This window comes from Tachypleus tridentatus, chromosome 9 (genome assembly GCF_004210375.1).
Source record: "Tachypleus tridentatus isolate NWPU-2018 chromosome 9, ASM421037v1, whole genome shotgun sequence".
NCBI classification, from domain to species: domain Eukaryota; kingdom Metazoa; phylum Arthropoda; class Merostomata; order Xiphosura; family Limulidae; genus Tachypleus; species Tachypleus tridentatus.
The window spans coordinates 103,983,246-103,997,970 of NC_134833.1; the positions used below are offsets into that span (position 1 = coordinate 103,983,246).

The 14,725-nt window shown below is 33.9% G+C and overlaps 1 protein-coding gene across 7 annotated transcripts in view; it reads left to right on the forward strand.

Annotated features, from left to right (window-relative positions):
* LOC143225948 (uncharacterized) overlaps positions 1-14,725 on the forward strand; it is a 52,219-nt gene that overhangs the window by 17,029 nt on the left and 20,465 nt on the right. For 6 of the 7 annotated variants that reach the window (XM_076456211.1, XM_076456209.1, XM_076456208.1 and 3 more), the window contains one exon: positions 12,611-12,800. In XM_076456211.1, the coding sequence (XP_076312326.1) occupies positions 12,611-12,800 (190 nt within the window). Of the gene's footprint in view, positions 1-4,455; positions 4,758-12,610; positions 12,801-14,725 lie in introns of those variants that run through there. The other variant, XM_076456212.1, reaches the window with a different exon arrangement.

The following is a 14,725-nucleotide window of genomic DNA, read 5'->3' on the forward strand; positions in this document are numbered from 1 at the left end:
GTTTATACAAACGTAATAATACAAATTAAGTTGCACCTTAAAATGTAAGGTTTTGTATGTTGCGTATTTTTTTGCCAGAATTATTAAGTTAGGTGTTCGTGTCTTATATTTCAAAACAGATCTCTTTCATTTTAAGACTGTCTAATCATTTCTCAGAAATTCGCTTTTAGTCATTTATCATAACACTGCATGCTTAGTTAAATGTTTATTAAATATTTCAACTGTACTGTTACTAGAGGGAATATCTTACCTGTTGGAATGTCTCTAACTAAGAATATCGCAGCCCCATATTGTAAGAGTTGCTATATTCTAACTGAAAATATGAAAAAACAAAACTAGAAAAAAAAAAGACTCAAATTTACAGGTTAAGTGAGAGCTAGAGCAACAACATAAGTTGTATTATATTATATACTGTTCATGATCGGTGATATTATAGATACAATAAGAAATATCCATTGTCAATGAAGACTATTTGTATGCTAGAGGTCTAATAGGTTGCTTTCTGCTTGTAGCATGAGAAGCATTATATTTTAACAAATGAATCGTGTTGACTTAAGTAACAATATAATTGACGTATTAAAATAGTTGAATATGTTGTATTCAAAAGATTTTGGAACCACACCACATCATTAAAGCTCAATACGTCCGGACACGCTATATCTCGATAATAACCCAACAGAGTGATTTCTAATGTATGGCTATCACGTTCAATGTACACCACTCTGCTTTTCATGCTCTCCATAATATGTTTAGTGTGGGGGACGATTGTTTCCTAGTAGCTGATTGCACATTAACCCAGTATGACCAGGTGATTAGGGCGCTCAACGCACAATCTGAAGATGGCGAGTTCGAAACCTCGTCACCATTTCAGCCGTGAGGACGTTATAATGTGATGGTCAACCCCGCCATTCGTTGGTAAATGAGTAGTCCAAGATTTGGCGATGGGTGGTGATAACTTGCTGTCTTTCTTCTAGTTTTATACTGCTAAGACAGAAACGGCTAGCGTAGGCAGCCTTCGTGTAGCTTTGGGCGAAATTCAAAACAAATAAACGAAGCAATTGTACAGAAATTCATAGGCGCTGGATACGTCGACTTGACTGGTATAACTCTTTATAGAATAGCACGAATGCTCGTTCCATTGTCCAGTTGCTTAAGGTGTACGACAACTGTACGATAGAGTTGGTTAATCCACATCATTTTGGCTTCGTTTCTTTACAAAGCCGATATTTTTGTCTGGTAAACAGAGATCAAAACATTGATTCTGACAGTAAGTAAAGTATTCAACAACGACCATGAATCTCTATGAAAACATTTTGCGACGCACCGATGTTACTTTCGGAGACTTATAATAGTTATTAGAGGCACATATATTATTTCTTTAGTGTCACTACGTACTGTCGTTTCTCCTGGCTAGATACCACTTGTATAAAGTTTTACCATTGGTCTTTCTTTCTTGGATATGTCCTGGAAGAAGCTTGTGCGCTCTTGACTTATGTCGCTTTTCAGACGGAGATCCTTTTTTGTTATATTGAGTATTGTTCCTAGAGGCGGAAGGCTTTTGCCACTAACCTTCATATACATTTATCTACAGTTTCACAAGTAGCCAGTTGTACGTTACTTATCATACTGGGGTACGACATTTTTGCAATTTTTTTTTCTGGATAACTCGGGTGTTTTAATTTGTTCTAAATTTCTTTGTTTTTCGGTGATGTTAAGTACAAGGAGTAATCCAGTACTGAGAATTATAAATCCCTGATCTAAATATCGATTTATGATTTGAGTGTATGGATATTTTGCGTCTGAAAGGGCTACTACATACCCTTCACAAAAGCGATAAATTTTCGGTGGTACAAAAAGCCAAAAAAAACAACGTCAAAACATTGTTGTGATACATGCGTTCCACCGTGACTTCTTTGTAGCTGTATTTATTATGTGACTTATTAATTAGCATATTCAAACTCGTGTTAATAGAACATATTCCCCCGTCGCACCAAACATGTTCGCCCTTTCAGCCGTGGTGGCGTTATGATCCAACGGTCAATCCCATTATTCGTTGGTAAAAAGGTAGCCCAATAGTTGGCGATGGGTGGTGATGACTAGCTGCTTTCCCTCTAGTTTTACACTGCTAAATTAGAGACGGCTAGCGCAGATAGGCCTCGTGTAGTTTTGCGCGAAATTCAAAAACAAATAAACAAACAGCATATTCAATCCTCTTTGTTCAATGGGAAATAATGTAGAAAGAGGGTCATCTTCACAGGGGATACGAGCACTTATAATGATGATTGAAACAGAGTCAAGTATGAATAAACCATGTTCCATATACTAACTTTTTATCCTGCAAAAGTATACCTTTAATGCACATTTTTATAGGGACCATATTTTACAACCTCTGTTACACCGGTGGATAAAAAGTGTCTGATGAAAATGCTTCTCACGTTTCTGGATCTTTGGTTCTCCAGCTATGAAACATAAAATTACTTATCATATGTTTCCGATCAATCTTTTCTAACAGACGAAAAATGTTTGTCAGTTATATTATAGGTTATGTTTTCAACAGTTTTGTACTTAACAGATATGTACTTAACCAGTTTTTCAAAGCATATTTTGTGTTAGAACCAAGTTAGGCCCCTGCAAAGCTTCGAGACTCGATTCAATTGTGATCAGAGAATGGGGATTCTTTTCGTTAGCTATGGGTCCAATTCAATATTTTAAAATCGATATTACTTCCAGAAAACTTATAATTTAGCTTTTAATTCAGTCTGTATACTGGAACCAACTTCTTTCTAAGAATACGCTCGTACCATTTTTCTTTCAGACGTTTAAGTGTATCATAACTTTTGTTTTTAGAAAGATTTTCTTTGCCCTTCGTTCTGAGAAAAATTTACTTTTATACAGACTATTAATTTTGTGTTGAAGTATTTTACCTAAATAAAGAAACCATTTTATAATTGATTTAAAATTTAATTCAGCCTATCACATTCAAGAAGTAATTGTGTGAGATTTATTTTACTTAAAATATTTCCAACAGTAAAGTTTCAATGCTTAGAAATGGAAATGTAGCACAACGAAAGAAGTGTATGGTAATCTACAACCATACAAACATTGTAGTAAATCACAAATGAACATGTTGATAGTACTGAAACATAATCTATTTCCTTACAGACCTCAGATTTTGGAATTAAGTAACAGTTTTTAACACTTCCACTCTAACGTTTAGAGATAAAAACTCTCATATTGCCTCGTTTATTTTTAGATAAATCATAACAAAGAAAGAGAAACGTTTAGTTATTTATCTAAAATTAATAAACTGTAGGAACTTTAAAAAGAATACAATTTCTTCATTCAGGTCACAAATTCCACACTCATATGGTGGTGCTGTAGATAAAGATGGGACAAATGTGTGTGTTCATTGTCGTGTAAAAGTTGAAAATCTGTTGCTGATTTCGACATAGACTAACTACTCGTGGCATCTGCTTAACATTCATGTTTACCGGTAACCAACAAGTATTTATGTAAAATGACAAACCTTCCAAATGATTGCCTGAATAAGTATTTCCTAAAAGAACCAGATGGTAGTTAATTTACCTTGTTATGAAATAACTTCCATTTTGATTAAAATCGACTACAATAAAATGGCCTTCCAGTAGAAAATATTACATTTACCGATGAAATTTTTATTGTAAGACCTTTAAGATTTGTCAAGACCAATAACTCATTCAGAAAGCGTTATATTTCCATTCAATTTAATTATGTCATTCTTTTTTACAAGTTTGGTCCTTGTATTCATTGTTGTTTTATTTTCACTATTTTTAATAATATATGAGGATTTAGATAAAGGTTACCAAATTTTCAGTAACAAAGTAAAATACATTCACCATCATGATATTTGTCAAAACCGGTTTGAGACTCTTCGCTCACATGATTTGCATGCATTTGTAATTAAATGCATTAATATTATTCTAAAATACAGACTTTCTTATAGTTTACAGAAGTTGCATGAGAGATTTAAGTGAAATTTTATCGAGACATTAGTGTTCTTGCAGTCTGTAACAGTTATTATACATAAAAGAAACAAAAACTGTTTGATTGCACAACAAAAAAAAACCTACACCACTTCCCATTTTTCCATTTACATTCCAGGTCGCCCACCCATTAACCCCTTCACAACCGGATAAGTTTTAAAAAGTAGTTCTGCTTAAGTCACTAAACGGCTGTTCTAAAACGTTAAACTTTTTTATACACTCTATCCCTTATTCTGATAGGATAGTTCAAACAAGTAACATTTTTACGTGCTTGAATATTATACATTTTTTCTCTTGCTTTAATCTGGAAAAATAACATATTTATAGCTTAAGAAGCTTGAAATTTTCAGTTGACGTATTGAAAAAGAGTAGAAAGTAGTTGCTTTCGTCTGTTAATTAATATGTTTTTTATGCACTACATCAGTTCAGTTTAATTATTCATTGGTTTTTTATGTGTTAATATATCCCACCAGTATATCCATTATAATTATTTACACGTCTGTCATCCTAAATCAAGAATGAAGTAAATAAGCAATAATGGCATTCTACAACTTTCGTCCTCCGATATGTATTAATGATACACAATAGCACCTCTCTGTCGTTTACCAGCCTCCCAACAGATGGAAACATTGGCTTGTAAAAATTCGACGTGATGAAGGACATCCGTTTTAAGAAAAAAATGCCTAACTAAACTGGTCTAGTCTAACAGTAGTAACAGAGCCTAGAACTATGCAGGTTAGTTCTTGTCATATAATAAGGCTATATAAAATTTCAAATATACATAAGAAAGTATAGGTTGAATGGTAATGGTGTTTAAGGCATAGAAAGGGTCAGACTCGCTCTAATTTTTACCAGCGTAGGATTGTTTCATTGTAGTTCATTTCAGGTGACAGGCTTTCACTTTCAATATAGAAGACGTTTGCAAAACTGTCAAAGTAACAATAATGTTCCAAGTGATAGATAAACCCTTTATAAACAACTTTAAGTCTAAACCTGATAATAATAATCAAGAAACGTTTCGTTGTTGTTGAGGGCTTAAGAAATATTAGGGCTTGCCGCCAACCCCTATCAATACATAGGCCTTAAGTAAGTACACGTAATCAGGGGCGTAGATTTTTTACACCCGAGGAGGGGATGATTTTTGCAACCACTTATGTAAACTGTTCAATTTGCAAATTGCTAATCTCTGGTTACTTGAACCTGAAAACTGTAAACATACAGTCACAGAGTAATCTTGTTGTAACGATACTTCAAGGTTTCCATGTAGGTTTGTATAAGTGAGGTGTTGTGAACAGTTTTCAAAATGTTAATAGAATAAAGACAAATGTGTCACAAATTAACTGCCACATGAATTTATTCCTGCACACTGCACAGTATAAAAGATGGCCATTATACTTGACAAGGTTACTGATAACTTTCATTGCATGAATTACGTTTTCAAACATTAATAAAATTAGTAATTATCCTTGATAAGTTTATATCTACTGAAAAACTGTTCATGTTGTTTGATAAAAATAATTATAATGTATTTGTGAACTATTGAAAATTACACATGAATACAATGTAGCACATAATTATTCATACTTTTCATTGAAGTAAAATTCATTTAGTCCTCTTGTCTACATGTTCCCAAACGAAGACCTCCTTTGTGATGATCTGTTTATGAATTCTTTCATAAGTTCTTCTATATTTATCTTATCGACCTCATCTTTGTGAGTGTGACAAACTGCCACATGGTTGAGGCGGCACTGAGACATAATTGACCTTAACTACGTCTTCAACTGTCTTAATGCAGAAAAGCTGCGTTAACATTTGCAGCTGGATACTGGACATACAAGCAAAATTTTCATGAAAAGAAACACTTCACTAAACATCTGCTGACTTGTTTCATGCATTTTACAGTAAGCATCCTTCACACCTTTCAGAGATACTGCTTTTGTTGTTCCTTTGAGCATGGGCAACTGAAACTCGAGACGTTGTGCAGAGATTTCTGGATAGAATTTTATAACCGAGTTGTCAATCTTGCCAGATGTGATCATGTTCTCAAGTGCCAGATACTGCCTCAAGTCATTGTTGTCTGCATTAAATCTAGTGGTCAAATGTTCTATGACTGTGTCCAAACGTTCACAGAATTGGCTTTTGTAGTAATCTCTAGCTGTTGCAGAATGGTGTGCTGAGCCATCACCTGTAATCCTTCTGGGGTGTCTGCGAATGCATGGTAGTTCAATTGGCACAGGATCTAGGGAAGTTACCTTTTTCTCACCTTCATCAAATATCTTGTTGTAATTTTCCTCTGTTTGCAATACCCGCAATTGCTTAACTGTCATTGCAGATGCTTCAATCATACAAGATACTGTCGCTGATTTTGCTCAGAATGCACGGTTTAGTTCCTTTAATGCAGGTAATGGATGTTCAGCTAATAGATCCTAAAACTGTCTTTCCTTTGTCAAATCTGTCCAGCAGATCTCGTGCTTTCACTGCTACATCTGATTTTTCATTTGCTAATTCAGACAAGGAATCAACAATGTCACTGTAGTGATCATTAGCACATGTAGTTGCAGATAGGCGACACAACCAGCGTGTTGGACACAGTGGGCGGTTGTATTTAACTGGACCATTGTGGCTGTCTGATGATACAATATTTTCAAAGATTGTCTTGTATTTGCCTGACCTCTGAAGCAAGACACAAAATTCATGTACCCACTGAATAGAATCTCGAACACATTCACAAGCTTCAACTGCATGTTGCATTATTAAATTAGCCTTGTGTGCTCCGCAGTCAAGGACGTCAAGGTTCTCATCTACATATCGTACACATATTGCTTCCGATTCGGCATCTGTAATATCTTGAGCGCCATCAACTATTAATGCAAATATTTTACTTTGCTGCACTTCGTGTGTTATGTTCCTCAGTATTTGATGGCTGAACATCTCTATTATTTCATCCTGAGCCTGGGGTGATGTGAATGTGGTTTTCTTAGACAAGTAGGCCGTCAACTCAGGATCTTCCTCTTCCAGGAGCTTCATTAACTGCAGGAAGTTCCCCTCCGTATCAGTATGTCCACGTAATGCTAAACATTGACGCAGTAAGAAACGTAAGGTTCTGAATATTTTGGTTGGACTTTTTTTGCATTCTTCCTGTTTTTTCCATCATGCAGCTGGACAGTCACTGGAGTTACATCAAGTGAACCTTTAGGAGATATAGCGAATCTGTGCTGGGAGGAGGATTGGTGTTCGTTGAATTTCTGTTTTGCCTTTTTCCAGTTGCAAACATTGGTGGATATGAAGGTACACTCCACTGGCCTCTCCAATTTCCCTGTAAAAAGGCCTCTATTTTCCGCCTTGGCACAATGAAAGCATATGACTTTTTGAGTCTGATTGTCGAAGTCCATTCATGGGATTTCATCAAACCACTTGCCCTGGAAGTTGATATTTTGAGATTTTGCTTTCTGACGTGGTATTAGTTGTGCGTCTGGATGATATGGCTTTCCACACTGTATCTGAGGAGTGTCAGATTTTTCATTACTACACAAACTTTTTTCACAACTATCTGGTGGTTCATGATGTGCAACAGTTGCACAAGCATTTTCAGACTCGTCCTCTGATGAACATGGTATTTCCTCTATATGGCAAGTTTCTATTCCTTTGCTTGAGATTGTTGGATTATCTGCATCTACATTGTCACTTGTAGTAATAGTAACTGACTGTCTAATATCGGAAAGTTTCAGACGCTTGCTTGTCATAATTGGAATCTGTTTCCCAGATGACTCAATAGGCTAAAATACAGTCTTTATTGAAAAACTAACGTACAACGAACGAAGATAGAACAGGATGGAAGTAGGACTGAACTGTACAATGTATTTAAGTCGAACGCGCGAACCTCACTGTGACTACCGAGCCGACTGACCGCCTTGGCATCGCTGAGACAAGTAATTGCAAGTTTCTCGAAAAATACTTAAACAATCACAAATATATTATATTCCTGTTAAAGCTCATCAAAAGGCAAACCAGTTGTGATATAATTATATAAGCACGTCTATTAAATAAAAACATCTAAACAAAAACTAGCAATACAATTCGAGTAGAGGCTTCAGGCCATTGAAAGCGTTCCTTTTGTGTTCTAATTATACAAGAAAATACAATATTTTTACTATATATGATAAGAGAATATATTGTTCTTTTCCCATAAAACACCAGCGTTTTATTAGAGAGCGATGATAATCTGAAATTTCATGGATTAATGAGGGCCACAAACACAAGACTAATGAGCCCTGTTATAAAATCGCGGCTCAGACTAAAGGGAGCGGAGGGGGGTGATATAGGGCGCGTCTGGATCCGAGCGGTTCCAACCTTTCGTTAACTGTTCACTAAACGTACACTATGGTCAGCAGATTCGGCAGCTATGAGAGTAAGGCGTTCGACACTAAAACCTGCTAGACATGCATAAGAACAAATGGCGTGAGAAAACCGCACAATATACACATAAGATTAAAGACGTACATTTCGGCTACTGATAAAGCCTACATCTACGCCTAATCATGTAATTCAATTGGTAAGAACACGAGAATCACAAGAACAAACACACAATTTGTAGGCCTGTGATATAATAAAACAATTCCACAGACCAAACTGTAAGGGAGATGATTGTATGCACCATTCCTCCCACCTAAAATGAAGGGGGCGTATACCCCCATCTCCCCAGGGTCTACGCCCCTGCACATAATATTTAAAGCATCTAGTACTGTATATTTAAATTACTACGTACTTCTATTCGACAAATTATGTACACACAATATTAACTACTTAATAACAAGTGTAAGACTATCCGGACAAATAGTTTTAGGCTTAATGTCTATGACATGAAATGTGACAGATGACCTACCACTTTCAATATTATATACGTAAGACCCACGGAGGAACTTGCAGCTTTTAGTTAGGTTTTTCATAGACACTTTTCAATGTTTCTAATTTGTTTCAGAAATGTTACTCATTGGAATGACTGATACAGGAGCAAAATTATTTGTCTTTCCAGAATACCTTGGGTCTTTGTTTACAGTCGCAAATGTTTGTTTACGATAGGCCTAGAGACGATGCGTTAGGATCCTCGTTCCGATTTGTTTTAGAATAAGGTACGAATAGAGAAAATTATATTGGATTCACTGTTCATTGTCTGGTTATGTGTTCAACATATTACATCAGTCTTTCCATTATATCGGATCACTAATCATTATTTGATTGTATGTTCAATATATATCAGTTTTGTCTGTATCCTTTATATAAGTTTCACTATTTATTCTTTGAATGTATGTTTGGACATTTATAACTCTTCTGCTTATGGATCACATACTTTAATGTATTAATATTATTAGTTTAGAAATACATCTATCACTTCGTATTTAAGACTTTCATTTTCTGATTTGGTTTAACTTAATTAAATAACAATCATATATGTCTCAATTAATTTCCTACTTAACCTTCACAGAAGCAACCAGATATATAATATATTATATCACTATAACCATTAATTATATCCAACTTTGAAACCTTGTTGCTTCACCTTTTGTTTTTATTGACATACACACATCTGATATCCATATTTGTTGCCTGATTTATAAATTTTATGTGGTTTGTATAATTTTAAGCTATTTTAACGAAATACTTCCAAGTACAATTAGTTATTTGAATGATATTTAATATATTAAATGATAGTTTATATGTACTATGAAAATATAGGTTAATGTGGTGTATCCTTTAGCAAGCTTTTATCTTTAGTCCATTATAGTTGGCACTCTTATTATGAACATTTAAAGAGACAGACATAGGTACCTTATTATAAATTCATGCTGCGGAATTTTTTTTTCAATCCAACTTAACTGTGATTCAATCTCTATTATTTCACATCCTTAAATTTACAACTTTGTTCAAAAGAACCAAGAATTAAGAACAATTAGTTCTCTAACTAATCTTAGTTTAACTAAAATTCTTACCATATACAAAAATGGAATGAAAAATAAACACTTCTGCCATTGAAAGAGCTCGTTGTCTGAACTCTTTTCATATCTTGAATCTTGACCTAAAATTCTAAAGTTGTATATCAAACATTTTTGAAATTTTACCAAAAATATCAATTCGAATAGTGTTATTGTTCTCCTAGTTGGATAGAAGTAAGTTTTCGGAATTACAACACTAAAATCAGGGTGTAGTTTCTACACTCAATTACACAACCCCTTCAAACATGTGGTCAGCTATCGGTTAGTTACCTCTTTCTTTCTTTGTGAACCTGATGATGACCGAAGAAGGTCGAAACGTTGTCCGCTCCTCTACATAGAATTTTCTCAACCCAAACCAACCGTTTTTATATATATATTTTTCTCTACAAGTGGGTTTTCTCGTCATCACGAATAACTTGTTTTGTTCTTCTCGTTTATTAATAGTCCTACACCATGACAGTCTCATTAAATATTTCTTAGCTTCATGAACAATTATCGTTTCGTATTGGCAACAGAATATTGTAGTTGGGTTGCACATCTGTAGGAGTGAAATCAAGAGCTTTTAGAGTTTTTTATTTATTAGCAACTTTGTGCTGAAATTTATTGCATGGTTTACTTAAAAGTAAACTCTATTGAAGATGCGAGCTTTCTATACATAAGTGTAAAAGATGAATAACTTGCTTTTCTCTTCTTCTGGACCTCTGGTGGCTCAGCAGCAAGTGTGGGGAGGATTATAACTTTAAAATTTGGTTTCTACACCCGTGTTGGGCAAAGTACATACAACCCACTGTGTAGTTTTGAGCTTAACAACAAAACAGACAAACTCTACATCTTTTAATATTTTAGGCAGTTCGATGCAACTAAGAATAAATAAAGTATCATGGTCAAATTGGTGAAAGAAACAAAATGAATCATAATATTGCCCATTCTTCGTCATAATAAAACCTCTAAAAGCGAAATAGTTTTACTTGAAAAATCGGGTCATTTCAAAACTATGGAAAAGTAAAAAAGGAATATTATTTATATTTGAAAATATTTTCAGATATTCTTAGCAAAACCAAACTGACTGACTATTCTTATAAACGTGAGTAAGAATATAGTGAAATAGTTTACCATTTCAAAGTTATTAGTATTTACTTTAACAGTAAACGTGCATTATCATTTAAAATAAATAAATCTTATCATACTTTTAGATCATGTATTAATTTACACAGCTTAAGCCATAGTGACCAGAACTTTCACAGTTATCTGCTTATTGTTGTTCATTTCATATTTATTTTTAAATAGTTCATTTAAATTGGTACCTGTCCCCCTCCAATGCTTTTAAATATTTGAGTTCTACAACCTTTTTTACTTTTCTTCTTGTCAAACACTTCCAATATCTTTCAATGATTATAATAATTTAACGACCTTTTTTGGAGGGGGATTCCAAATTCACTTTAATATCTTCAAAATTTCACGAAATTGTATGCCTTCGTAACTGTCATATCCTCTTCTGGCATCAAATCTTGAGGTGGAGGATATTATCAGATTTGTTTGCGAGATAAAAATATGGAAATAGTTAAATTGTAACAAAATCATCGATATAAAGAATTTTTAATTCATCAAAATTATCGCATAGATTTTTACTTTTTAACAGGAATTGAAATATGCTTTCATCAGCTAACTTTATGAAATAGAGAATGGAATGTCAACATTGTTACCGTTAAGCCTTTCTCGGAAAACTTATTGTCTGAGCTATCTAGTTAGTTACTGTTTAGGTTGAAGTCTGTGTTGTTTAGCTAAATTACTTGGCCTAACAATATTTATTGAAGTATTACATAATGCCTGGATTAGGTTATGGTTATTGTTATCAATAAGCATTTTTCACAAAATACATCAAACGACACCTCATCCCCGAGTGTTCTAGTTATACAGCCTGGTCAGAGACTCCTAGGTAAGGTATAGCTGTCGCCAGAAGGAAGGGACCCAACCAGCAGTATACGCAGTCACAAATGTTTAGCCTGGCTTTTTGAGTCGAATAACAGGATTGACTGTCACTTTTATAACACTAAAACAGTTGAAAACGCGTAGTTTGTTACCTAGCATCATGCTTCAAACCCTGGATCCTTCAATTCACAGTCCGATACCCTAACCATTAGGCTACGACAAGTTTGACTATCATCCACGTTTGTAAAACATAATAATCAACATTTATAATAGCATGACGTTTTGATGTAGTGGCCTGTATAGTAATGCCTAAAACTAATATAAACACTTTAATCTGGTAAGAATGCACCTTAGAAAATAAGAAACTACGAATAAGTTTAAATATATTATTAAAAACACGTTTTTCTTATGAATAACCCATTACATTCTTCAACTGTAGTATTCTTCCATCATATTCTTCATAATATATTGCCAATAAATGAGGGCTAAATCATTACCGGTTAAAATAATTTTCGAATTTACTAATGCTGTGTTATTAATTTCAACATAATTTCTCTTTATGTTAGTGTGAGTTTTACCAGTTTGAGAAACTCGGTATGTTGTAGTAACTTCAAATTATATGTTGTATTCAAGAGGTATTTTTTAAAAGACATTTTTTTTATCGTTTAGGACTATCTACGTGGGAATTTTTTCAAAGATGCACAGCCCCAACTTTCAAAACTGACCGAGTCAGAACTTTTGACTTCATATAAACAGTTTTACCAACACTTCTTTGATAAAAAGAAAATTAACCATCTAAAGAAAAATTTTGAATCCAGTCCTTTCCGACGTGTTACTGTGGACGATAGTGCTCAACAAAGTAAGCTATAAAAAAGTATAAAATAAATAAGCATAGTTTAAAAAGTTTCAACTTGGTAGATAAACCATGTTAAAGTTTTCTGTGTACAGTCTGATAAACGAGAAATTTGTTAAACAACTTACTGTGAAGAAGCGAGCGGAAAATATAAAAGAAACTGGATTTAGGTCAGTTACTATAAAACCTAACGATGAAAATAATGGCTTCTTTGTTCATCTAAACTTAGTTTAAAAGATACGTTTCCGTAGAAATGTACACCAACCGTAGATCAACAAAAACGTTGATACACAAAGAAATAGTGAAGTATAGATGGTGTAAGAAAACGGTAATCTTAATGAATAAAGAATTGAGATTAATTAACTAAGCTTCAAATGTTTCACAAATAGATAAATTAGTTTTCTTGTGAATTAAAAGCAACTTATAATTTATGTAATTGTAAATAGAATAACGACCTGCACCCTAGGAATGTATCTTTATTGACTCAATAGGTCGCTGCAGACAGTGTTCTAATTCAGTTTCGAGTGGAATTGCGAACTTGTAGATTATCGATAGTTCCTAACGAAACGGTAATAGTAAAACATTGAGCTAATGAAGATACATTAGCATAACACTAAAGGACAACAAAGGACCTTTTGTTCCGTCCAGGCCGTTCTATTTACTAACTTAAACTAAGCACTAAGTAACTCAAAGCTAAACTTTATCATTCAAACATTAATGTAGCTTTCTTTTAAATTAACTGCATCTTCAAAATCTGGAGGAAGCTCCTTCTAGAAGTTAAATAACCTGATAGAATATAAAACTATTTTACTCGAAGATGACTTCTAGTCTTACCACCTTCATAATTAAATACGAAAAGGATAACGCATCAACACTGTTAATTCCTTTAATAATATTAAACACTTCAATTAGATCTCCTCTAATTCTTCGTTTTTCAAGACAATACAAGTTCAGACATCTTAACGTATCCTTGTATGACAATCTTATTATCCTAGTAGCCCTCGTCTGAACCCTTTCCAACAGTTAAATGTCATTTTTAGAGTAAGGAGCCTAAGAAGGTAACACAATACCACAAATGTAACCTAATTAATGACCTATGCAATGCAATTATAATCTCTTCAGACTTGTATTCAGTATTTCAACCTAAAAATCCCACTCTTGTACCACAAGTAATGGTATATTGCTTAGACGACTTAAGGGTCTGACAAAGCAGAACACCAATATTTTATTTCTATCATAGCCTTGTTAAGGTTATTCCCATCAAAATTATATTTATGATTCCAACACACATTAGCTTGCACTTATTATGTTTAAAAGTCATCAGCTATTTATTCTTTCTACTGACCAAACAATCCAAGTCCTTCATTAAAGCAGCATCAGCATATTTACAAACAGCAACACCCAGAACGTTAATACCATTATCAAATTTAAATAATACATTCACTATTTTTTTATCTGTGTACTTTATGTACATCAAAAAGAGAAAAAGTCATAACAATGAGTCCTGAGACACTCCACTCGTGACATTAATCCAAGTTGGCCGAGCTTTGTTCGTAACCCTCTGCTTATTTCCATCTAGCCAGTTTTCCAAACAATGAGCCAGCCAATACCTTCTACTCACAGATAACATTTTAACAATTTTTGTTTTGTGGTACTTTGTCAAAGGTTTACGAAAATTCAGATGCACCAAATCCACAGCTGTACTTTCATTTACATAAGCAGTAAACCTCTTCAAAGAATGTCAAAAAGGTTAGAGTGGCAACATTTTCCCATAATGCAATTATGCTTACTATGTTACACAATTATACATTTTCTTAAACGAATTCCCAAAAAAATCATTCTCCAGACTTTTAAAACTTTGTTCATCACTGATGTAAGTCAAACAGACCTATAATTACAGGGATGCATTTATCAGTTCTCTTGAAAAGCGG